Source organism: Entelurus aequoreus, linkage group LG11 (genome assembly GCF_033978785.1).
Source record: "Entelurus aequoreus isolate RoL-2023_Sb linkage group LG11, RoL_Eaeq_v1.1, whole genome shotgun sequence".
NCBI lineage: Eukaryota > Metazoa > Chordata > Actinopteri > Syngnathiformes > Syngnathidae > Entelurus > Entelurus aequoreus.
Genome location: NC_084741.1, coordinates 38,052,674 through 38,080,124, shown reverse-complemented (window position 1 = coordinate 38,080,124; position 27,451 = coordinate 38,052,674). Strand labels below are relative to the sequence as shown.

The window sequence follows — 27,451 nt, the reverse complement described above, 5'->3', positions numbered from 1 at the left end:
AGTGAATAATTTCATCCATCCAAAAACTTTTTGTTTACTTCACAGGCACATTGAAATATATACATCAAGTATAAAGAGGTGTTAATCACTGTTTAATACAACTAAATTAAAGTAAAATTACTAACCCTTTTGTTATTTAAGACTGAAACATGAAGGATATATAATAGAAAGCTGATTTCAGTGCAATACTGTGACCTTATGTTTATACATAAGGCTGTTTAAATGTTTATTTTCACTGTGTTGTGAGGTGTGTGTAAAACATTTGTCCCAAGAAGAATAAAAAGGTAAGAGTCTTTTTAACACTCTCCCGCATTATTCCTGCTGTGTTGACTCGCATGTGATGTGTACAGGTAGGTGCTGCTGATGCTCCAGTCCTGGGGGAAGTCGTGCAACGGGTGGCTCCTGACGTGCCTCTGCATGGCGACCAGGCTGCTGCAGAACTCCAGACACAAGGTGCATTGGTATGGAGATGCACCACCGTGAGTCCGCAGATGCTTGATCATGGCCGAGAAGTCCCGAGAGCGCTGACCACACAGACGACACTCAAAGGGTTTTTCACCTTGGAGCAAATAAAAGATGCAGAATGCAAGAGGTGTGTTAATTTTTAAAATGGCAGCTCAAAACAAATATTTCCAATAGGGGTTTAGAGGTTAATGTGTCTGGATGACCTAATGTGATATAATCAGGGCTGCCCTTCCCTTTATACAGATCATCTACAAACCGCAAAACCAGTGAAGTTGGCACGTGTAAATCGTAAGTAAAAACAAAATACAATGATTAGCAAATCCTATTCAACCTATATTAATTTGAATATTTGCAAAGACAAGATACTTATGTTTGAACTGTAAAACTTTATTATTTTGCAAATATTAGTGCATTTGGAATTTGATGACTGCAACATGCTTTAAAAAAGCTGGCAGAAGTGGCAAAAAAGACTGAGAAAGTTGAGGAATGCTCATCAAACCTGCTCTTTGGCCTAGTAACCTGCTCAGTGGCCTAGTGGTTAGAGTGTCCACCCTGAGATTGGTAGGTCATGAGTTCAAACCCCGGCCGAGTCATACCAAAGACTATAAAAATGGGACCCATTACCTCCCTGCTTGGCACTAAGCATCAAGGTTTGGAATTTGGGGTTAAATCACCATAATGATTCCTGGGCGCGGCCATCGCTGCTGCTTACTCCTCCCATCACCTCCCAGGGGGTGAGGGTGATGGGTCAAATGCAGAGGATAATCTCACCACACCTAGTGTGTGTGTGACAATCATTGGTACTTTAACTTTTAACTTAACAAACACTTATTTAAAACATCCCACAGGTGAACAGGCTAATTGGGAATGGGTAGGTGCCGTGATTGGGTATAAAAGCAACTTCCATGAAATGTTCAGTCATTCACAAACAAGGATGGGGCGAGGGTCACCACTTTGTGAACAAATGCGTGAGCAAATTGTCGAACAGTTTAAGAACAACATTTTTCAACGAGCAATAACAAGGAATTTAAGGATTTCACCATCTAAGGTCTGTAATATCAAAATGTTCAGAGAATCTGGAGAAATAACTGCACGTAAGCGATGATATTACGGACCTTCAATCCCTCAGGCGGTACTGCATCAAAAAGCGACATCAGTGTGTAAAGGATATCACCACATGGGCTTGAATTTTAAACGTTTTTAAATCGTTTTATGCAGGTTAATTTGTGTCTTTATTGCCAAAGCTTCTTTTTTTTGACTCAAGTTACAGTATGTAACTAACTGAATTCTTTGCATTTCTATTTTGTATACTGTATTGTTATGCTAACAATTTCATTAAATACAAAATTGTGAGTGAAATCAGCGTATATACGTGAGTTTGTTAAACTTTAGTTGATGGAAATATAGATATGTCCGATAATGGCATTTTTGCCGATATCCAAAATGGTCCAACTCGTAATTACCGATTCCGATATCAACCGATACCGATATACAGTATACAGTTGTGGAATTAACACATTATTATGCCTAATTTAGTTGTGATGCCCCGCTGGATGCATTAAACAGTGTAACAAGGTTTTCCAAAATAAGAGAACAACTTCAACTTAAGTTATGGAAAAAAGTGCCAACATGGCACTGCCATATTTATTATTGAAGTCACAAAGTGCATTATTTTTCTTAACATGCCTCAAAACAGCAGCTTGGAATTTGGGACATGCTCTCACTGAGATAATCCTGATACCCACTACAACTATGAGAAATACTATACTTTGACTTTCACAAAGTGCATTATTATTTATATTTTTTTTAAACATGCCTCAAAACAACAGCTACAAAAACAATGAAGGCACACAGCTTCAGTCCAGAGTATACTAGATTAATAAAGTAAACAATAACATAGTCCTCCTTTAGTGCAAGACTGCCTGGCATACTGTATAACAGGAAATTATAAACTGGGCTCAACCTGCCCTGCTCTAAGGTATTTGTATGAGTAACACGGGACGGCGTGGCGAAGTTGGTAGAGTGGCCGTGCCAGCAATCGGAGGGTTGCTGGTTACTGGGGTTCGATCCCCACCTTCTACCAGCCTAGTCACGTTGTGTCCTTGGGCAAGACACTTCACCCTTGCTCCTGATGGGTGCTGGTTAGCACCTTGCATGGCAGCTCCCGCCATCAGTGTGTGAATGTGCGTGTGAATGTGGAAATATTGTCAAAGCGCTTTGAGTACCTTGAAGGTAGAAAAGCGCTATACAAGTATAACCCATTTATCATTTAAATGTGCTGCAAGCTAGTGGTGAGTGCTTGAAGTGGCCTATCAGTCAGTCAGAGCTTCTGAAATGCTCCTCCGTTCACTGCAAGCTGCAAAGTGTGCGCCATGCAGGGCAGACTGGCCACACCAAACTCCATCGTAGCTTTTGCCATACTGCATGCGTTGTCCCTGACCACAACGTGGGCTTTCGCCCTGGGGTGTTTTTTGTTGTATTTTTGTTTTTTCTCGGTGGAGTCTTTAAGCGACAACTGTGTGGTACTACTTTTTTTCGGTGTTTGCTTTTCATCCATCTTCCGCTTATATTCATCGTGTATCTCCTTATGATTCTTGTAGAGGTGTTAGATCAAATTGCTCGTATTAAAGGAAGACATCTTGGTTCCTCCTCGCATAACCAACTTTTTGCAGTCATTGCAAATTGCCAGTTTTTTATCCGTCAGACACACTTTAAAATAATCCCAAACCATAGACATGGTGTCGTTAGTCAGTCACCGAGCGAGCTCACTTGTTAGCCACGGCTACAGCACCAGCAACAACACTCTCTTGTTGTTGTTATGCTACGCTCGCGGCGGTTTGATAAGATAATCAAAAGTCGCCAGTAAACTCTCATGCTGCAGTCGTGCTGCAACTCCTGTGTTGTGTGTGGGAGAGGGGATAGGGGAGAGGGGAGACGCAGCTGACTGGGAGACGCAACGTCCGCGTTTTACCGGATATGTACCGCTCCGTACAGCGGCGTTTTAAAAAGTCATTAATTTTACTTTTTGAAACAGATACCGATAATTTCGGATATAACATTTTAATGCATTTATCGGCCGATAATATCAGCAGGCCGATATTATCGGCCATCTCTAGAAATATAGTGTATTAAAAATGTAGTGCACAAATATTTGTTGCTTGAAAACTCAAGACCCAATTCCGGGAAATTAAGTTCGATCGATTGTGTGTTAACAGAATTTTTCTTACAATTTTCATTGAATAAGAATTAAAACTTAACAAAATTAAAACACAAAAATATTCAGTTACATAAATTCAGTGTCAAAAAAAGTTTTCGTAAAAACAAATTAACCTTCATATGTTTCACATAAATAAAAAGTGAACACATCATGTAACGGGGTTGGGGTTGGGGTGGCCTTCAAATAAAATCCTGCTCAGGGCCCCAATTTAGCCAGTGGCTGCCCTGGATATAAAGTTGTAAATTGCCCTTTACTTTGTACATGCAGAGAACATGTCCTATTCATTTTAGTTGCATTTTTTTGGTAAAATATCCAATTAATTATTTGTAATATTTATTCATTAATTGTTGTGTATTAATAATAATAATTGTAATAATAATAATAATATACTGATTTTCTTTATTTAACATTATTAATGATGTTTTCTTAATATGGAAATTATTCATTTTGTTTTTATTAAGGACCAAAGAGAAATTTAATTAAATATGTGTTTAGTTTTAGTTTTCCCCATAGTCACATCAAAGCATACATTTGGAATGATAAAAAAAAAAAAAAAGAATTATAAAAGCTGAAGCGCCAGAAAAAAAACCATACACCAAGTTTTTGTTTGCCGTCACGCGTGAAGAAACTGCAACACCTACGATACCGTTACATCCCCACATTCTACCAATATGTTTTAACAGTTAGCATTCTAACTGATCATACTGATATGCCATGATTGGGTATAAAAGTAGATTCCATGAAATGCTCAGTCATTCACAAACAAGGATGGGGCGAGGGTCACCACTTTGTCAACAAATGCGTGAGCAAATTGTTTAACAGTTTAAGAAAAACCTTTCTCAACCAGCTATTGCAAGGAATTTAGGGATTTCACCATCTACGGTCCGTAATGTCATCAAAGGGTTCAGAAAATCTGGAGAAATCCCTGCACGTAAGCAGCTAAGCCTGTGACCTTCGATCCCTCAGGCTGTACTGCATCAACAAGCGACATCAGTGTGTAAGGGATATCACCACATGGGCTCAGGAACACTTCAGAAACCCACTGTCAGTAACTACAGTTGGTCGCTACATCTGTAAGTTCAAGTTAAAACTCTCCTATGCAAGGCGAAAACCGTTTATCAACAACACCCAGAAACGCCGTCGGCTTCGCTGGGCCTGAACTCATCTAAGATGGACTGATACAAAGTGGAAAAGTGTTCTGTGGTCTGACGAGTCCACATTTCAAATAGTTTTTGGAAACTGTGGACATCGTGTCCTCCGGACCAAAGAGAAAAAGAACCATCCGGATTGTTATAGGCGCAAAGTTGAAAAGCCAGCATCTGTGATGGTATGGGGGTGTATTAGTGCCCAAGACATGGGTAACTTACACATCTGTGAAGGCGCCTTTAATGCTGAAAGGTACATACAGGTTTTGGAGCAACATATGTTGCCATCCAAGCAACGTTACCATGGATGCCCCTGCTTATTTCAGCAAGACAATGCCAAGCCACGTGTTACATCAACGTGGCTTCATAGTAAAAGAGTGCGGATACTAGACTGGCCTGCCTGTAGTCCAGACCTGTCTCCCATTGAAAATGTGTGGCGCATTATGAAGCCTAAAATACCACAACGGAGACCCCCGGACTGTTGAACAACTTAAGCTGTACATCAAGCAAGAATGGGAAAGAATTCCACCTGAGAAGCTTAAAAAATGTGTCTCCTCAGTTCCCAAACGTTTACTGAGTGTTGTTAAATGGAAAGGCCATGTAACACAGTGGTGAACATGCCCTTTCCCAACTGCTTTGGCACGTGTTGCAGCCATGAAATTCTAAGTTAATTATTATTTGCAAAAAAAAAATAAAGTTTATGAGTTTGAACATCAAATATCTTGTCTTTGTAGTGCATTCAATTGAATATGGGTTGAAAAGGATTTACAAATCATTGTATTCCGTTTATATTTACATCTAACGCAATTTACCAACTCATATGGAAACGGGGTTTGTATACATAAGTACAGTACAACGCCAACATTAATTCCAACAACAAACTATATATATTAACTGCAGAAGCTTGTATGATAATTTCAACAATATGAAATCATTTTTGGAACAATTTAAAGAACCTTCAAAGTTATCGCTGTATCAGAGACATGGGTGGATACAAAAAAGGAATGGACTTTGAACTAGAAGGATACAAACTCCATTACATTAATAGAGTCAATAAGAATGGAAGCGGAGTTGCGGTGTATGTGATGGACATTCACTACAAGGTGGTAAAAAACATGTCACTGGCTTTTGGCAGTATTTCAGAATGTATGACCACGATAGAAGCAACAATTTATTGATCAGTTGTGTATATATAGGTCACCTAACTCAAGTATTGAAGGATTTGAAGACTGGATTAAGGGAACTTTCAATGAAATCAGTCAAAAAGTAATTTTCTTATGTGGAGACTTCAATATTGATCTCTTGAACCCTAATAAGCAAAAGTACATTGATGACTTCACAGACGCAATGTATAGTATGAGTTTGTATCCCCAAATCACAATGCCAAGCAGAATAACGAGTCACAGTGCTTATGCTTATTGACAATATCTTTACTAATGTCTTCGATAATAAGACAGCAAGTGGACTGCTAACAACTGACATCAGCAACCATCTGCCAGTTTTTACAATTTACGATGGGAACTACAGGAAGAAGAACATTGGCAAAAAGACATTTCAAACACTATGCACAGAGAAGGATCTGAGAAAACAAAGTTGGGACAATGTGTACAATGAAGATAATGTATATGATGCATATGGGAATTTTTTCAACACTTTTCTAAAACTTAATGATAAACATTGTCCATGGAAAGAACTTAGTAAGAAGCACAAGAAAAACAACCAACCATGAAAAAGGACTGAAAAATGCTTGTAACAAAAAAAATACATTTTATCGAATATTTATACCACAAAGATCTATAGACGCAGAAAATAAGTATAAGAAATATATAAACATGCTAATTAGCATACTACGAACATGTAGGAAAGAATACTACAGTCAATTATTAAACAAGTACAGAAACAACATGAAAGCAACATGGAGCATCCTCATTAAAATGGTGCTAAGAAAAATAACCCCCAATAATTTCCAGATGGAAATACAAAAAATTACAATATGAACCAAATAGAACGATTTAATGATTACTTCGTAAATATCGGAACAAATCTGGAACAAAAAAAATCAAAATGTAGATGATGGTTCAGTTGAGGACTTGAGTGAGACCATAGACTCGATGTTCCTTAAGAATGCGACAAAAGAAGAAATTATCAAAATTGTAAAAAATAATGTAAATCCAAGACCTCAACCGACTGTCACGGAATAGATATGATACCGACAAAAACAGTGATCGAAGACATTTCACAAACTCTAGCATTTATTAGCAACCTATCATTACTAACAGGCAAATTCCCAGACAAAATTAAAATAGCGAAAGTTGTACCAATTTAGAAGAATGGAGACAAATATCAGTTTACCAACTACAAACCTGTTTCCCTGCTGCCACAATTTTCCAAAATCATGGAAAACTATTCAATAACATATAAGACAAATTTCTCAACCAAAGTGGAACGCTCGCCGAGAACCATAATGGATTTCAAGCAAATATCTCAACATCTCTAGGTCGTCCTCAGACAAGCCTTCCATCGTTGCTTCCAGTCATCCCGATTCTCCATACATTTCGCCAGTTCCTTGGTACTCTGAGCTCCTGCATCCTTCTTGAGTATGTCCACGTATGTTAGTGTGGGACGTCCTCTTGACCGATGCCCATGTGTTGGTTCTCACAGCACCAATTTGCTGGCTGGCAGCTCCTGATGCCTTTGGCAGTGTTCTGCTAGTCTCATTCTCCTTACAGCAATCTTCTCGCTCACCCTTGGTATTCCCTTGTAGAGGATTCTGTTGGTTACGTGCGCACTCTTGTTGATGCTAAGCACTGCACGCAGCATCCTGGTGTAGCATCCATCCAGAGACTTCTCCAGGATTGGCTTTAGGGTCCAGCATTCGCTGCCATAGAGGAGAACGGACTCAACTGTCGCATAGAAGAAGCTGAGTTTGATTTGGCGGGGGAGGTTGGAGTTCCATACACTGGTCATGCCGTTCAGGGCCCTCCATGCAAGTGCCTTCCTCAATTTTAGATCTTGCTCAGTTGAGTTGACCCATCATCGATAGCATTATTCAAATTAACAGAGGAAATGACCAATGCAAAATATGCTAAAGAATGTGCAGCTGCAGTATTCATGGATCCAACAAAAGCATTTGACACAATTCATCATGATATTTTGATTTAAAAAAAATGTGAACGATATGGCGTCAGAGGATTGGTATTGAACTGGGTAAGAAGCTATTTAATCAACAGGAGGCCATAGGTGAAAATATGTCAACACAGCTACCGGTAGATATATCTTGTGGTGTACCCTAGGGATCAATACTGGGACCAAAATTGTTTATTTTTTATATAAAAGACATTTGTAAAGTTACAAAGGACTTAAAGTTAGTATTGTTTGCAGAAGACAAAACTGCTTTTTGTTCAGGAGAGATCACACAGAAGCTAATACAAATAATAACAGAAAAAAATAACAAACTAAAAATATGGTTTGACAAAAACAGACTATCTTTGAATCTCAGTAAAACTAAAATAATGATATTTGGTAACAGTACAAAAGAGAATCATACACAAATACAAATAGACGGAGTACACATTGAAAGGGTAAAATAAATCTGATTTCTGGGTGTAATAATAGACTATAAAATTAACTGGAAATCTCATATAAAAATATGCAACATAAGGTGGCAATAAATATTTCAATAATGAACAAAGCAAAACATGTTCTAGACCAAAAATCACTCCATATTCTCTACTGCTGTTATTGTGCAGAAATATGGGGAAACAACTACAAATGTGCACTTCACTCACTAACTGTGTTATAAAAAAGATAAGTTAGATTGATACATAGTGTTGGATATAGAGATTACTATTTATTTAATCAAAAATATTGAAATTCGATGATTTGGTAAAATTGCAAACAGCTAAAATGATGTACAAAGCAAACTATAACCTGCAACCCAAGAATGTACAACAATTCTTCTCAACTAAAGGGGAGAACTATAACCTTAGAGGGAAAAAAAAACTTAAAACATTTGTATGCACATAAAAGACTTAAGACCTTTAGCATATCAGTATGTGGAATTAAACTATGGGATGGATTAAGCAAAGAAGGTAAACAATGTACTGATATGATCCAGTTTAAGATGCTGTCCAAATGAAAAGTGCTTTAAGTACAAGGATCAGAATTATGAGAAATACCTTCAACCTTATTGAAAACAGGATATTCTCCATTTCAGTCTGTTAATCATGAATGGCTTAATTATCTATTGCAAGAACTGCTGTATTAATCATTCACTGATATCATTGTGTTACAAAAAGAAGACAGTAAATGAACATATGTATTTGTAAACGCTCTGAAGTGGGAAAGGGCTAGGATTAAATAAGCTTTGCGTCTTCCAGCTCCTTTTCGTACAATCCAATCCAATCCACTTTATTTGTATAGCACATTTAAACAACAAAAATGTTTCCAAAGTGCTGCACAACAATATTAAAAACAATATTCAAATATTATCCTTAGCTCCACCAATGACTGAATAAAAACAAAAAATAAATAAATATAAAATCAATATAAAAACAATATAAAAATAAATATGGTTTAATTTCCCCTTGGGGATTAATAAAGTATTTCTGATTCTGATGATTAAAAAACGATTTTAAAGGGTCAAACCAATTAAAACAATAAATAAAAATCTAAATTTAAAAACACAGAGGACCACACAACTCACGTAGTGTTAAAAGCCAGAGAATAAAAGTGGGTCTTAAGACGAGACTTAAAACTCTGCACTGTGGGAGCAGTCGAACATGGAGGGGCAGAGTGTTCCAGAGCTTAGGGCCGCCCACAGAGAAGGCCCTGTCTCCCCTGGTTTTAAGTCTCGTCTTGGGCACCACAAGCTGGAGCTGGCTCTGGGACGTCAGAGCGCGCGCAGTAGTGTAAATTTGTACATGATGTAAAGAGAAATTATATGAAATTATGTTTGATTTATTATTCTGTAAGTGTGTTCATGTTCAAAATAAACTGACATCAATCAATCAATCATCAAAATCCGTGCAAAACATCCCCCAACATGCACTTTTTTTTTTTTGCTGGATTTTTACTTGCCTTTTTAAAGCATCACCTACCTGTGTGAACTCGATGGTGTGTGTCTAGTTGATGTTTTAGACTAAACTTTTTGGGACAGTGTTGGCACTGGTATTGTCTTTCTCCTCTGTGGTCTTGTGCATTGGATTGGGGATCTTTCCCAAAGAGTCGACACCTTGCACATGATTCCCCTGTTCAGGCAAAAAAAAAGTTGCACATGTAAAATATTTAGGGGGAACACATCATAATTATTAATGTAGTAAATACCGGTAATATATTGCCACAGGTAAACCAGCTGTGATGCATGAAGCTGATTTGAGTCAGCATCCTGTTGCAGCACACTGTGTTTACTTTCCTGACACTGCATATCTTAGTTTTAAAATGATGTAGGTGAGAAAATTTTATTTTATTTATATTAAGTTACCATTGTGCCATACAACTTTTGGATTTCCGCATTGACGGCATCACGGCATTGGCCAATAAAAACAGCATTGACTGTTCAATGCGGAATATCATGGAAATTGACATATATATATATACATATATATATATATATATATATATATATATATATATATATATATATATATATATATATACATATATATATATATATATATATATATATATATATATATATATATATATATATATACACAGTATATATATATATATATATATACACAGTATATATATATATATATACATATATATATATATATACATATATATATATATACATATATATATATACACAGTATATGTATGTATATATATATATATATATATATATATATGTATATATATATATATATATATAAATATATATATATATATATGTATACAGTATATATATATATACAGTATATGTATGTATATATATATATATATATATATACAGTATATGTATGTATATATATATATATATATATATGTATATATATATATATATATATATATATATATATATATATATATATATATATATATATATATTCATATATATATATATATATATATATACCGGTATATATACAGTATATATATATATATATATATATATATATATATATATATACAGTATATGTATGTCTCTCCAGAGGGGCTGGACTCTCTTCTACTCTGGCGTTGCCGGCAGTGAGAGGCGACGGGCTGGGGTGGCAATTCTTGTTGCCCCCCGGCTCAGAGCCTGCATGTTGGAGTTCAACCCGGTGGACGAGAGGGTAGCTTCCCTCCGCCTTCGGGTGGGGGAACGGGTCCTGACTGTGGTTTGCGCTTACGCGCCAAACCGCAGCTCAGAGTACCCACCCTTTTTGGATTCACTCGAGGGAGTACTTGAGAGTGCTCCCCCGGGTGATTCCCTCGTTCTACTGGGGGACTTCAACGCTCATGTTGGCAGCGACAGTGATACCTGGAGAGGCGTGATTGGGAAGAATGGCTGCCCGGATCTGAACCCGAGCGGTGTTTTGTTATTGGACTTTTGTGCCCATCACAGATTGTCCATAACAAACACCATGTTCAAACATAAGGGTGTCTATATGTGCACTTGGCACCAGGACACCCTAGGCCGCAGTTCCATGATCGACTTTGTAGTTGTGCCGTTGGATTTGCGGCCTCATGTTTTGGACACTCGGGTGAAGAGAGGGGCGGAGCTTTCTACCGATCACCACCTGGTGGTGAGTTGGCTGCGATGGTGGGGGAGGATGCCGGACAGACCTGGCAGGCCCAAACGCATTTTGAGGGTTTGCTGGGAACGTCTGGCAGAGTCTCCTGTCAGAGAGAGTTTCAATTCCCACCTCCGGAAGAACTTTGAACATGTCACGAGGGAGGTGCTGGACATTGAGTTCGAATGGACCATGTTCCGCACCTCTATTGTCGAGGCGGCTGATTGGAGCTGTGGCCGCAAGGTAGTTGGTGCCTGTCGGGGCGGTAATCCTAGAACCCGTTGGTGGACACCGGCGGTGAGGGATGCCGTCAAGCTGAAGAAGGAGTCCTATCGGGTTCTTTTGGCTCATAGGACTCCTGAGGCAGCGGACAGGTACCGACAGGCCAAGCGGTGTGCGGATTCGGCGGTCGCGGAGGCAAAAACTCGGACATGGGAGGAGTTCGGGGAAGCCATGGAAAAGGACTTCCGGACGGCTTCGAAGCGATTATGGACCACCATCCGCCGCCTCAGGAAGGGGAAGCAGTGCACTATCAACACCGTGTATGGTGAGGATGGTGTTCTGCTGACCTCGACTGCGGATGTTGTGGATCGGTGGAGGGAATACTTCGAAGACCTCCTCAATCCCACCAACACGTCTTCCTATGAGGAAGCAGTGCCTAGGGAATCTGTGGTGGGCTCTCCTATTTCTGGGGCTGAGGTTGCTGAGGTAGTTAAAAAGCTCCTCGGTGGCAAGGCCCCGGGGATGGATGAGATCTGCCCGGAGTTCCTTAAGGCTCTGGATGCTGTGGGGCTGTCTTGGTTGACAAGACTCTGCAGCATCGCGTGGACATCGGGGGCTGTACCTCTGGATTGGCAGACCGGGGTGGTGGTTCCTCTCTTTAAGAAGGGGAACCGGAGGGTGTGTTCTAACTATCGTGGGATCACACTCCTCAGCCTTCCCGGTAAGGTCTATGCGGGTGTGCTGGAGAGGAGGCTACGCCGGATAGTCGAACCTCGGATTCAGGAGGAACAGTGTGGTTTTCGTCCTGGTCGTGGAACTGTGGACCAGCTCTATACTCTCGGCAGGGTCCTTGAGGGTGCATGGGAGTTTGCCCAACCAGTCTACATGTGTTTTGTGGACTTGGAGAAGGCATTCGACCGTGTCCCTCGGGAAGTCCTGTGGGGAGTGCTCAGAGAGTATGGGGTATCGGACTGTCTGATTGTGGCGGTCCGCTCCCTGTATGATCAGTGCCAGAGTTTGGTCCGCATTGCCGGCAGTAAGTCGGACACGTTTCCAGTGAGGGTTGGACTCCGCCAAGGCTGCCCTTTGTTACAGATTCTGTTCATAACTTTTATGGACAGAATTTCTAGGCGCAGTCAAGGTGTTGAGGGGATCTGGTTTGGTGGCTGCAGGATTAGGTCTCTGCTTTTTGCAGATGATGTGGCCCTGATGGCTTCATCTGGCCAGGATCTTCAGCTCTCGCTGGATCGGTTCGCAGCTGAGTGTGAAGCGACTGGGATGAGAATCAGCACCTCCAAGTCCGAATCCATGGTTCTCGCCCTGAAAAGGGTGGAGTGCCATCTCCGGGTTGCGGAGGAGACCCTGCCCCAAGTGGAGGAGTTCAAGTACCTCGGAGTCTTGTTCACGAGTGAGGGAAGAGTGGATCGTGAGATCGACAGGCGGATCGGTGCGGCGTCTTCAGTAATGCGGACGCTGTATCGATCCGTTGTGGTGAAGAAGGAGCTGAGCCGGAAGGCAAAGCTCTCAATTTACCGGTCGATCTACGTTCCCATCCTCACCTATGGTCATGAGCTTTGGGTTATGACCGAAAGGACAAGATCACGGGTACAAGCGGCCGAAATGAGTTTCCTCCGCCGGGTGGCGGGGCTCTACCTTAGAGATAGGGTGAGAAGCTCTGCCATCCGGGGGGAGCTCAAAGTAAAGCCGCTGCTCCTCCACATCGAGAGGAGCCAGATGAGGTGGTTCGGGCATCTGGTCAGGATGCCACCCGAACGCCTCCCTAGGGAGGTGTTTAGGGCACATCCGACCGGTAGGAGGCCACGAGGAAGACCCAGGACACGTTGGGAAGACTATGTCTCCCGGCTGGCCTGGGAACGCCTCGGGATCCCCCGGGAGGAGCTGGACGAAGTGGCTGGGGAGAGGGAAGTCTGGGCTTCCCTGCTTAAGCTGCTGCCCCCGCGACCCGACCTCGGATAAGCGGAAGAAGATGGATGGATGGATGGATGGATGGATGGATGGATGGATATATATATATACAGTATATGTATGTATGTATATTTATACCCGGTATACAGTATACATACAGTATATGTATGTATATATATGTGTATGTATGTTTGTGTGTGTGTGTGTGTGTGTGTGTGTGTATATATATATATATATATATATATATATATATATATATATATATATATATATATATATATATATATATATATATATATATATATATATATATATATATATATATATATATATATATATATATGTATATACCGTATGTATATACTGTATGTATGTATAAATATACATACAGTATGTAAGTATATGTGTATGTACATATACTGTATGTATGTGTATGTACATATAGTGTGTATACGTGTGTGTGTGTGTGTGTGTGTGTGTGTGTGTGTGTGTGTGTGTGTGTGTGTGTGTGTGTAATGTCATGGCTGTCTTGAGTTTCCTAAACTTTCTACAACTCTTATTTTTTTGTGATAGAGTGATTGGAGCACATACTTGTTGGTCGCAAAAAACATTCATAAAGTTTGGTTCTTTTTTAAATATATTATGGGTCTACTGAAAATGTGACCAAATCTGCTTGGTCGAAAGTATACATATAGCAATGTTAATATTTGGTTATATGTCCCTTGGCAAGTTTCACTGCAACAAGGCGCTTTTGGTAGCTTCTGGTTGAATTTTTGACCATTCCTCTTGACAAAATTGGTGCATTTCAGCTAAATTTGTTGGTTTTCTTATATGTACTTGTTTCTTCATCATTGTCCACACGTTTAAGTCAGGACTTTGGAAAGGCCATTCTAAAACCTTAATTTTAGCCTGATTTAGCCATTCATTTACCACTTTTGACGTGTGTTTGGGGTCATTGTCCTGTTGGAACACCCAACTGCGCCCAAGATCCAACCTCCGGGCTGATGATTTTAGGTTGTCCTGAAGAATTTGGAGGTAATCCTTTTTTTTCATTGTCCCATTTACTCCACTAGTTCCATTGGCAGTAAAACAGGCCCAGAGCATAATACTAACACCACTATGCTTGACAGTAGGAATGGTGTTCCTGGGATTAAAGGCCTCACCTTTTCTCCTCCAAACATATTGCTGGGTATTGTGGCCAAACAGCTCACTTTTTGTTTCATCTGACATCACATGGACAAAAATAAGACCTTCTGGAGGAAAGTTCTGTGGTCAGATGAAACAAAAATTACTTCCAGAGTCGATGTTTTCGTCGGGGGTAACACCCTTCACCTTACCAGTCGATAGGTCTGCTAAGCTCTGCTTTCTGGTCAGAATTCGAGGCCACCGATTCGTGGCAATCTGGTAGCTTTATTATTAGTTTTGCAGGATACAACTGAACCCGTTCATCACTGTACTGCACCGTGCACCGCTACCTCTCTCTCTCTCTCTCTCTCTTTACTCGCCCACTCACTCACTGACGTCACTTAGCAAACACCTTGCCATTCTCACAAATACAAATACGCTACTCATAAGTTAACCAGCTCCTCTGTTGTGCACATGTAGATACATAATATGTAGATACATCACATGTATATACATAATATGTAGATACATCACATGTGGATACATAATATGTAGATACATCACATGTAGATACATAATATGTAGATACATCACATGTATATACATAATATGTAGATACATCACATGTAGATACATATGTAGATACATCACATGTATATACATAATATGTAGATACATAATATGTAGATACATCACATGTAGATACATAATATGTAGATACATCACATGTAGATACATAATATGTAGATACATCACATGTAGATACATAATATGTAGATACATCACATGTATATACATAATATGTAGATACATCACATATATACATAATATGTAGATACATAATATGTTGATACATCACATGTAGATACATAATATGTAGATACATCACATGTAGTGCATAATATGTAGATACATCACATGTATATACATAATATGTACATACTTCACATGTAGATACATAATATGTAGATACGTAGACGTGCACACAGCTGTTTGACTTAAAGCCAAATATTAGCAGAGTTAAGACCACCCAATTAGCGTCCAACTAATGCAAGTGAAATGAAAAAATGTTGTAACAAATTCCTACAATTTCTGTTTTGTCTTTGATAAATGTTTTACCTGCTATATAACCTTTTTGTAGCTGGGGACCGGTCAATGCTTGAAATTTTTTCCCACGGACCTGGGGGGTGTGTGCTTACGGACTGTATCTTTGCAGACTGTATTGATTTATATTGATATATAATGTATATATTGTGTTTTTTATGTTGATTTTAGTTAGTTGTTTTTTTTAATTTTATTTCTTGCGCGGCCCGGTGGTTGGGGACCACTGTGCTATATGGCTTAACTGTGTACATTTCTTCATAGTTTTGTTTTAGTACTTAATTAATAATTGTATTTTTCTTAAAGCACAGACCAAGAATGGCAACCATAAATCATGAAGCAATTGATTTATGTACTGTAAAGTTCAAATTTGAATGACAATAAAAAGGAAGTCTAAGTCTATATAATGTCAGTAAAACTTTCTGTTCTATTCTAACCTAATCCTTGATTATGATAGACTATATGTAATATGGAAAATTGTAATTTGCTCTTTGAGTGCAACAAGAAAAGCCCAATGTATTTAATGCCTTTTAATATATATTTTAACCTTGTAAAATAGTTTTTTGACTGTGAGTGTTTAATGTATTGTAAGATTTTCTGTTAAAATAAAGCCAATATTGACATTTTTCCTAGTTCCCTTTATTTGGAAAAGTATCGATATACATTTTGGTACCGGTACTAAATTATTGGACCGCTGGTATAGGGTATCTGTTAGATTGGACAAGTGCAGAGACTAAGCTAAGCTTTTTTGTTATTTCCTGTTTTTCTTTTCAAAATAAAACATTGAAACATTGCATTAGTTCTATTCTAATTCTATTCACATTTCCCCCAAAATGTGGGTGCCTCAATAAATAAAAGAGTACAGTAATCATATAATCATACACAATGTGTCAAACTGTATCACAAAGTTGTTCAAATTAAAGCAGCAGGACTTCTCTCTTGAGATAAGCGCCATGTTGCGCTCAGCAGAGATGTTAGAGAAAAATGTGATTGTCTCTAAACCATACTTGCCAACCCTCCCAATTTTTCCGGGAGACTCCCGAATTTCAGTGCCCCTCCCGAAAATCTCCCAGGGCAACCATTGTCCCGAATTTCTCCCGATTTTCACCCGGACAACAATATTGAGGGCGTGCCGTGATGGCACTGCCTTTAGCGTCCTGTACAACTTCACCATACAAACAGCATGCCGGCCACATTTTGTATGCGGCTTCTGCTGACACACGTAAGTGACTGCAAGGCATACTTGGTCAACAGCCATACAGGTCCCACTGAGGGTAGCCGTATAAACAACTTAAACTCTGTTACAAATATGCGCCACACTGTGAACCCACACCAAACAAGAATGACAAACACATCTCGGGAGAACATCCGCACCGTAACACAACATAAACACAACAGAACAAATACCCAGAATCCCTTGCAACCCTAACTCTTCCGGGCTACAATATACACCCCCGCTACCACCAAACCCCCCCCATTCTCCCGAATTCGGAGGTCAAAGGTTGGCAAGTATGCTAGTCTAAACAAATATTTCAACAATGTGGAAGGTGGAGTGTCTTAGTAACATATAGAACAAGCATTAGTTATAATGATACCGCAGGGCTGCATGATTGTGTATTGTTCTTTTTTGGTTCCGAACAACAAATACAAGCAGGACATACTGTACTTTAGCTGTCTCGCTATAAACCACATGTTGCATCCTTGCTCTCTAAACACAACTCTCTTTAACACTTTCCATTGCATATAGCGTGTAAACGCTGAGGTTAGAGGTCACGATAAGTGCTGTCTTTTTTGTTGTTGTTGAAAGCGTTACATTTATATTATTGATGAGTCTTCACAATCCATGAGTATCTGTTATTACAATGTTACCTGCTGGTGAGGAGGCTGACTCCGGCTGCACCGCATCTCTGCGGTGTGTGCAGGCTTTAACTGTGTCAACTCGCAGCACATTCGGGTAACTGTGAAGAAGATATGCTTTGAAAAATATTGTCATTGTACATTTTTATCTGTGAAAAATATTAATGATAAATGATATTGATGTTAAAGATTTCTTAATTTCTTAATCACGGTTATGTATATTTATAATTGGCCCCGGAGTCAAAATAATTGCCCAGGTCTGTAATACAGATCCTAAAATCACATTTATAGGAATATTTCACCCCATAATGTTCAACAACAGTATCATAGAGCAGTGGTTCTCAACCTTTTTTCAGTGATGTACCCCCTGTGAACATTTTTTTAATTCAAGTACCCCCTAATCAGAGCAAAGCATTTTTGGTTGGAAAAAAAGAGATAAAGAAGTAAAATACAGCACTATGTCATCCGTTTCTGATTTATTAAATTGTATAACAGTGCAAAATATTGCTCATTTGTTGTGGTCTTTCTTGAACTATTTGGAAAAAAATATATAAAAATAACTAAAAACTTGTTGAAAAATAAACAAGTGATTCAATTATAAATACAGATTTCTACACATAGAAGTAATCATCAACTTAAAGTGCCCTCTTTGGGGATTGTAATAGAGATCCATCTGGATTCATGAACTTAATTCTAAACATTTCTTCACAAAAAAAGAAATCTTTAACATCAATATTTATGGAACATGTCCACAAAAAATCTAGCTGTCAACACTGAATATTTCATTGTTGCATTTCTTTTCACAGTTCTTTTTGACAGACATTTAAAAAAAATCTCACGTACCCCTTGGCATACCTTCAAGTACCTCCAGGGGTACGCGTACCCCCATTTGAGAACCACTGTTATAGAGTGTAGAAATGGCCGGTTTTAACTGAAACAAAGTTTCAGTGGTTGGAAAACTTGATTTGCAGAAAGGAGGGGAGAAATATGGGGGACTCCCCTCTACACACACACACACACATGCACACACAACGCTATTACGTTGCACTGTGCAGAACAATACACATTGCACTTTGCATCAAAACAAAGAAATTATTCACATCAAAGAGACATATTTTGAATGCCATATACTAAGAGATTTAAATTTGTTGGTAAAATCAACATCTTTCAATAATATTATTTTGTTCCTTCTGACAAATGGCGCAACATGAACGGGGGCACCAGCACATGTTGATGAGTCAGGTATCTCTTTGAATACAACCAAATTAGGGGAAAGATGAAGAACTGTGCAAGGAAAATAAGCTAATAATGAATCAAATGTTTTAAATGAAACCGAAGGCAATGGAAAGGATGGCCAATAAGCGCTACATGACTTAAGGGTCTAATTAAAACAAATGAAATTGATTCATTTTGGTGCTGCTGGCGTTTTCTTTTTATAATGGTGATCGTTTTTTTTATATAGAGGTCTATTGTAATAATATATCTCATGTATGAAAAAACTTTGCGCAATATGGATTTTCTTGATCCACATGACCCAGATTGTAATTATAATAATTACGATTGTAATAATAATAATTTGATAATGATCATGTAGTTTATGTTAAAAAAAAGTCCTGTTCTTATCCTGCTGTTTTCAGAACCCTTCTGCTCCAAAGAAAGTGACTGTCATCATATTTTAGTGCCTTACAAAACAACTAACTGCAAAGTTTGAAAAGTAATAGTTCCAAAAAAAATTACAGCTTATTGTGTGTACAATTAAAGAAAGTTATTGTCATAATGATAGTATTTTAGTGTCTTACAAAACAATTAGCTGAAAAGTTTGAAAAGCAATAGTTTCCAAAAAAAAAGACCACTGATTGTGTGTACATTATAATTGTACCGTTACATTTTTGTCCCCATTGGTTTGGCTCATTTCCTGAAACAGAACCTTTTGAAAATAACACAAACAAACCCCAAACCACTTGGCAATTGTTCACAAGGGAATCAACTTTCACAATAATTTAAGCAAATTGCAAATGTATTTGTACGTACTTGCAAATGATTAAGTACAGGTGCGCGATAGTTAACATACATTCAACACAATTTCCAAGTGAATAGATCTTGTTGATCTAAAACAAGAGTGTCAAAACATTTTCCACTGTGGGCCGCACACTGAAAAATTACAAGATATGGGGGCCATTTTGGTAAAGGAATTTAAATATCTGGGTGTTATTTTGGACCCTAAGCTAAAATTTAATGGCCGTATTATAAAAATAAATATAAACTGTTTCAGGCTTATAAGACTGTATTTATCTGTTTAAGCTGCACAAGTTTACATGCATGCAATGATTTTATCCCATGTGTGTTACTGTGCCATGGTCTGGGGACAGGCCACGAAATGTGTAGTGAAGCCTCCGTTGTCGTTACACTAAAGACATTTGATCAAAAACCAATGAAGCATCATCACTGCCTTATTACTCAAAATATAACATGATGAGTTTTGATAATTTTATACATTTCTCATTTTTAAAAGCTATTTTTAAGTGTCTTAATGGATTAGCCCCTGATGTGATGTGTCAAGAAAGACAAAGATACAGTAGTGAAGGTGTGCAGACTCCAGCTGCAGTCGGTGGGAGCTGTAAAGTGAAAAGAGGACGGAAGACCCTGGGTCAGTCTGCGTTCTCAATGAGGGCCTCAACTCTGTGGAACTCTTTGCCACTGGAGTTGAAGTCACAGTCGGACATTAAACTTTTCTCCACAAAACTGAAAAAGTGGCTCAAGGAAAATCAGAAGTGTGAGCACTAGAACTGAATGTAGTGTGGACAAATGGGGCCAATTATTTTCAATGTGTTTTTGTCTTAATCTTTTTGTATGTGATTGTCACTTTTCTCAACTTTTCTTTAAAAGCCTAACCAGGGACGAGGGTTGCAAATTAGCCTGTGGCTGTAAGTCTAGTGTTCTTTGACATTGGTTATCTATGGGTAGCGTTGTTTAGTTGTACTGTCTCTGTCAAATAAACACATAAATAAATGAATGTTTTATTTTTAAAGCAAATACAATATATATATATATTTCAAGAGAGAAAACACAGGGTGCATGTCAGCTTTTATTACTTAGGTTATTAAAAAGCGTGCATGATAAATATTGGGCTGATAAATATCATGCTGATGAGAGGAATTATGACATCACACCGATAAATCTGAGAAATTTAAAAAAAACATACCAGCCACCTAAAACACCAGCATCACTATGACGGTGTTTTGAAAGCCTACGAACACACCTGATGCAATAGGAGTTTCCCCAAAGCAAGGTCCAAAGATAGGTGTACACAAACTACATTTAAATTGACATTTAAAAAAACCCACGAACAATTAATTTATCTGTATCGTTGAGAAGCAGTAAGTCATCTGTATCATTATTGGTTTGAGAATAATTACATTCTGCATCCTTAGTTTTTAGTAAGATTTCAACTTTTCCTATAACTTTACAACTATTTGCGCTCTTATTCCACTTTGTATGTGTTTTTTTGTACTGGTAATTTTATTATGTGCGGCATTGGACACCCCTGATCCAAACCGTTGTTCTCTCCAAATCCTGTCAGCGTCACATTGTATAAGTCATCACATGCACAAAGGAACATAACAACATGAATGCCATTTATCAATCTCTTGAAACATTTGACAAACTAATAACAGTGATTGACAGTCGGGTGAAACCTGAACTGTAACGAAGGAAGCATTTCACACCCATAGTATAATCAATCAAACAGTTTAATTAGTTACCTGACAGGTGCTGTCCATGATTGCAACCACTGAGTTTGAGTTTGTGTTTATTTCAAACATGCAAGCATACAACATGATACATCACAATTTCCTGTTTCTCTATTCAACATGTTCGAAAAGGAGTAGGAAGAAGCAGAGCTTATTTAATCCTACCCCTTTTCCTTTACATAGCAGTTGCTAAAACTTTTGTTCACTTCCTGTTCTCAATTTATTCACAATATACTCCATAAGTAATAACACTAAAAATAAATAATAATTGGTGAAGTAAGTTATATTTCATATGGTGAGATGAGTAAGATTATCTAGAAAATGAATGGATGGATGAGATAAATTCTGAATGTTTATCATGGTTCTTCTTCTTTGTACTTTGTAAACACTTTAAGTTTGAAGAGTTTCTTGAAGTGGATCATTTTAGTATATTGCTTAATTTCTTTGCTTAAGCCATTCCATAATTGAATTCCACATACTGATATACTGAAGGTCTTAAGTGTTGTACTTGCATACAAACGTTTTAAATTAAATCTCTAAGATTATATTTCTCCTAATACTGAAGAAGCATTGGTGGTGAAACTTCAGCTATATTTACAGCTACAGTTCACAGTTAATTTATGTCTGTAAAAAAAGAATAGTTGCAATTTTTTTGGCTGTTTAAGGAACAAGTGTGATGTTTAAATTTGAGGCTACTCTTCCGTGTTCTCTTAGCTCGACAAAAAGCAAAAATTGTGCGTAATGTTGGTGGGCGTGTTGCATGTGGTCTGCTAAGACTGTGTGTACATTTGACAACAAGTACAAAAGTGGTGCAGACCGCCCTAATTAAATGAGGATTTTGCACGTATACTGGCTGTCACCATGGAGACACTTAATTTCCCGTCACATTTATGGCATCATATGGTCCAATCTGTGGCATTTTGTCATGTTGGCATTCAGCACACAAGTATATGTAAAAACTTTTTTGGGCTCAAATGAAGTGTGAGCTCGACCAGGGTTCTTAACCTTATTGACGTCAGGGCCCGGGGCCCACTACAATTTTTAACACTGGATTAATGATTTTATTATTTATTTTAAATGTTATACAATTATTTCTAACCTGCTTACAGTTTAACAGGATAAACCTTGTCAAATGATATAAAACCATGTATTAATCACAAAGGTTATTATGAAGGCATAGATTTTACAAAAATAAATACTAATCAAATATACTGCATAGGAAGGGAGTCATATAAAACAATGAAAAATAAATATACATTACATACAATCACACAGTGCTAAAATAAATTATATCTAAATAAATAATAATTTAAAAATTGTTGTTTCTTAAATAAACTGTCCATACGATTTAAGTTTCAATGAGAATACAGCTTCACAACCCATCCATCCATTTTCTCTTTAGTCATAATTATTGCGCTTCATTTTTGCATTCTAACTTGTAAACATCATCTCGTTCTGGGTGGCTGGCAATGCAGCTAATGGTTGCAATCTATTCTGCCTGTAAATCACTTTAAAAATGCATCCAAAAATACTTCATTTACAATGCATAACCTGTATGATAACCAAGCTGCAGCGACATTGTTTTTGTAAGAGCGAACACTGAAGAACTTTTTTTCTAGCGTAGTATCACATCGTCTTGGGGCGGCATATTACGGGATTACCCGCAAGATAGCCACGGCAAGAAGTAAGATGGCTTTTACTTCAGCATCTGAATCCATTTTGAGTTTGTAATGCACAACACTGCGATACGACACCAATCTGTACTGAGTGAAAAAAATGAACAATCATATTAAAATATCTGTATAGTATTAGCCCACATTTCATGTTTTGTTTGTACACAGCTCGCTCGACAGCATATGTACTGTAGTTGTAATAGCAAACATGACGTGTTGCATGTATCATGATCAATATTAAAGTGAGTCTCTACACTGCAAAAAGTCAGTGTTCAAAAACAAGAATAAAAAATACAAAAATTTGAGGTATTTTATTTGAACTCAGCAAAATGATCTGCCAATAGAACAAGAAAATTTGGCTTGTCAAGACTTTCCAAAACAAGTAAAATTAGCTAACCTCAATTAACCCAAAAATACCTTAAAATAAGTATATTCTAATAACTAATAACAACTGTACTACTATATTTTCTATTGTTTCATTGAAAATAAAACAGCAAAGTCCATTTGGCTGTCATCTGTTTTAATATGAGACACAATTGTGTCAAAGTCATAAATTTTTTTTTCCATGCCGAAATAAGAAATTGTTACTTTAAAAAAGTAGTTTTATACTTGTGAGTGTTGATGACACAGCTATGAAACAGTTGATATTCTAGTTTCAAGCATGTTTTACTCAATATAAAATCTCAGCACCAAGCTGTAATATCTTACTGAGATAATTTAGGACCAAAACCCTTAAAACAACTAAAACACTAACATAAAATCTGCTTAGTGAGAAGAGTTATCTTATCAGACAAAAAATAAGCAAATATCACCCTTATTTGAGATATTTAATCTTACTTAGATTTTAGTTTTTGCAGTGTAGATGGACAGTTGTCTGTTTGGTCCAGCGGGCCAGGGAAGTTTTTTCATGTTGACTTTGGGTAAGCACTCCATTTATGTTGCTCCAAGTTCCACAATTATACCGGCAAAGCATGCCACCACACTCTCTTGGCTTCCATCTGCTCCAACATTTCAGCCTCTGTTCGTGCTCACTTCTATAAGCAGCAGTTCATCGTCCGTATATTCAGCTTCATAAAGATAAGGTTGTGAATCCTCATTTGTCTAAAAAAATAGTCGTCTTTGTCGTCTGTTACAAAGTCTGCCATGACTAAAAAAACACTCTCGTTTTTTTCGGGAAGTAGGAACACACATTTGTTGCCGGAGGTCGGAAGTTATCTGCTACGGAAACAGAAATAAATGCGCTGAAGAAAGAAGTTCCGGTAATTCATAAAATGACCAACATATGGTAAATATTGAACAAATTACATATTGTTATGAACGTTACTACATTATACATATACTTGTAGTGTGTATATAAAACTTTGATGGAGGGTTATGATGTTATTTTAGAGTGCTTTGAAGACTAACGGTGACTCCAATTAACCGCATTTTGCAACCCTGTTTTATCATTTTTCTGACCCTAAAAAAAAAGATGTGTGTACGATAGGCCAAGTTTTAAAAAAAAAAGTGCAGTTCCCCTCTAAGAATTTTCTTTATGGCTTTAGCCCCAGACTTCTTATTTTTGTCTGAAATTGTCATTACTGCCACAAGTGGTGGAAAAGTGTATTACAAACGTGTACGGTTGTGGACCACACAGACCACAGTTGAGAAGCACATATTTCTAGAGGGGCGCTCGCGGCCCAAAAATGGGCCCCAACTCTATGGTTAAGCAACACTGATGTCGACAACAGAACCTATTTTTAGCATGGTGAAGGTTTTCTCCAGAAGCTGCTGCCAAATAAAGAACCCAATATTTGGTCACAAATGCAATTTTGTCAGTATGTCCTACCGGAACATTTTTTAAATGTTTTATTTGAAAACACATCATTTATTTGCTTAAATCTGATGACTGACCATACAAAACCTGTCTTCCTTCATGTAACCATCCAGTTAAAAAAGGAACATGAACACTCAAAATCATTTATTTGATTAATCTGCGTTCACAAATGATTAACACGATAATTTTGTGTGATACACCAAATGAGTTAACTCGTTATTTTGACACCCCTAGTTTTAAAACACACAACACTTTAGTAGATTAGGCCATTAGGGTTTTAAGAATGTAATTTATGTTTAAAGAAATGAGCCAAACCTATGGAAAAAACAAAATAGTTGCAATAAAACTATATAATCCTAAAAAGTTGTGTTTGAAGGCGTATTTTTATCTGTTTGTGATGTTTGATAAGGTGTTTGTTGGGCATATGGGGCATGTGTGATAATGCTGCAAAAAGTCTACCTAGCAAGACATGGGATATTAGCAGAAAAAGGAATTAATATAGAAAAATGCGATTTCTAATGTGAATGCAATCTGACCAGCATGCGGACATGACGTCGCATGCACTGCAGTGTTTACGGAAGTAAACGTGTCTTCCGCTCTAGCACTGGCGCATTTATGGCAATTTATGGCAATTTCAAAGATTTTGTGCAATCAAAGTCAACACCTAGAATATTAAGAGGACAAGTATTTTGGCTCTGGCAGTTTTATGGGATATTTTCCTTCAATGTCTGCTTGAAGAACGTGTCTGTGGGCGAGCAGTCGGAGACAGGAGGGATGGAACTTTCACATGAATTCCTACACAGTATTATGTTCACCTGTTTTCTGCTCCGTAGTCACCGATTTATTTTGTCCCCATCTATTTTAGCGAATAATTTTAACGCTTATCACTTTTTGTTGACGTTCTGGTCGGATGAATGCGACATTAAGGACACATTGCATATATATCCGATTTATTTCCATTGCATATGGGAAAATAGATCGGAATTGACATGTAGTGTGAACGAGGCCTAAAACACTATCAGTGAAGCATTAGAAATACAAAACATACAAAAAAGTGTTTTTTTCTAGCAGTGTCTATTTATTTTAGTTATTTTAAAAATAATAACTTGGTCTTTGCCTGCTCAGTGGCCTTGTGGTTAGAGTGTCCACCCTGAGATCGGTAGGTCGTGAGTTTAAACCCCGGCTGAGTCATACCAAAGATTATAAAAATGTGACCTATTACCTCCTTGCTTGGCACTCATCATCAAGGGTTGTAATTGGGGGTTAAATCACCAAAAATGATTCCAGAGTGTGGCCACCGCTGCTGCTCACTGCTCCCCTCACCTCCCAGGGGGTGGAGCAAGGGCATGGGTCAAATGCAGAGGACAAATTTCACCACACCTAGTGTGTGTGTGACTATCAGTGGTACTTTAACTTTTTAACTTTAAAATATTTCAGTGTCTGTTTAAGTACTTTTTAAGCAACAATAAATATCGCAATATTAATGATAACCTGATCATTTTGGTCAGGATTATATGAAATGTTCCTAATGTTACCTCCCTCTAAGATAGTAGTCAGTTTTTGAAAGGAGACATACCTCAACTCAATGTTCTTGTCTGCCTTCAGTCTGGCCTTCTTTCCTGCGTGTAGCTCTTGCTTGGTGCTGCTCGCCATCCCTGCGGAGGCAGTGTAGTGATGTTGTGTGTAGCGTGCGTGCAAGCTCGCCACGGCAGAGCAGTGAGCAGCTGCTGCGTTGGTGTATCGGGGGTCCTGCATGTGTATGACGTGGTCAGGGAGCGTGATGGCGTGCGCTGCAGAGGGCTGAGCTGCTATGAAGTTGGAGTAGTTTTCTGCTATGCGCCTCAGGGTGCTCACCGAGCTCCACATGTGGCTTGGGAACGTCCAAGAAGAGGAAGGCATCATGTGGGACACTGAGCTGGTGATGACGCTGTCTCTGCTCAAAGTGGTGGCTGACTTTTTTCTTTCGTCTTGGAGTTTGTCCTCCTCTCTTCTCTTCTTCTTTACATCTGCTTCATCATGGCTGCCCCTTCCCTTTTGTAGTCTTTGGCCTTCCTCTTCTGTCTCGCGCAGGAGCGCGTCCAAGTGATGCTGACACTCTTCCTCCAGCGGCCACATCTCCAACGTCCGAGCAGCTGCGAGTAGCCGGCGCAGGTCGTCCACAGACACCTCCAAAGTCTGCATGTATACAAAGTCCAGGACCTGCTGGAAGGTTCTGGGTGAGATGTCCTCCAGTGTGCATTGGACCTGGTGGTCAGTCTCTTCTTGATCGAGTTTCCGTGCAAGTCTGGTGCTGGCACAAGCCAGCACCAGACGGTGAGCCCGAAAAGTGTGATGGTTTACAGTTATGACGGCGTCACACAGTGAACCCGAGCGACGTAAGGCATCGGCCCGGTGCAGGAAGTGGAAAAATTGGGTGTTGTTGAGTCGGATCAT

At 38.4% G+C, this 27,451-nt stretch overlaps 1 protein-coding gene across 1 annotated transcript; it reads right to left on the bottom strand.

Moving 5' to 3' along the window:
- Nucleotides 1-21: 21 nt before the first annotated feature.
- On the bottom strand, nucleotides 22-27,451 carry zbtb32 (zinc finger and BTB domain containing 32). The gene is made up of 4 exons (XM_062062235.1): nucleotides 26,595-27,451; nucleotides 17,793-17,881; nucleotides 9,927-10,076; nucleotides 22-559 (listed from the first exon to the last, which is right to left on the bottom strand). Exons 1-4 carry the CDS (start codon nucleotides 27,449-27,451, stop codon nucleotides 297-299), a joined length of 1,359 nt encoding a protein of 452 aa, XP_061918219.1. The 3' UTR covers nucleotides 22-296.

Coding starts and splice junctions, on each gene's coding strand:
- zbtb32 (XM_062062235.1), bottom strand. CDS start 27,451: ATGATCCGACTCAACAACACCCAATTTTTCCACTTCCTGCACCGGGCC. Junction 10,077..17,792: donor GTCAGCCTCCTCACCAGCAG/GTAACATTGTAA, acceptor TTGCCTGAACAG/GGGAATCATGTGCAAGGTGT. Junction 560..9,926: donor ACACCATCGAGTTCACACAG/GTAGGTGATGCT, acceptor ATTTGCTCCAAG/GTGAAAAACCCTTTGAGTGT.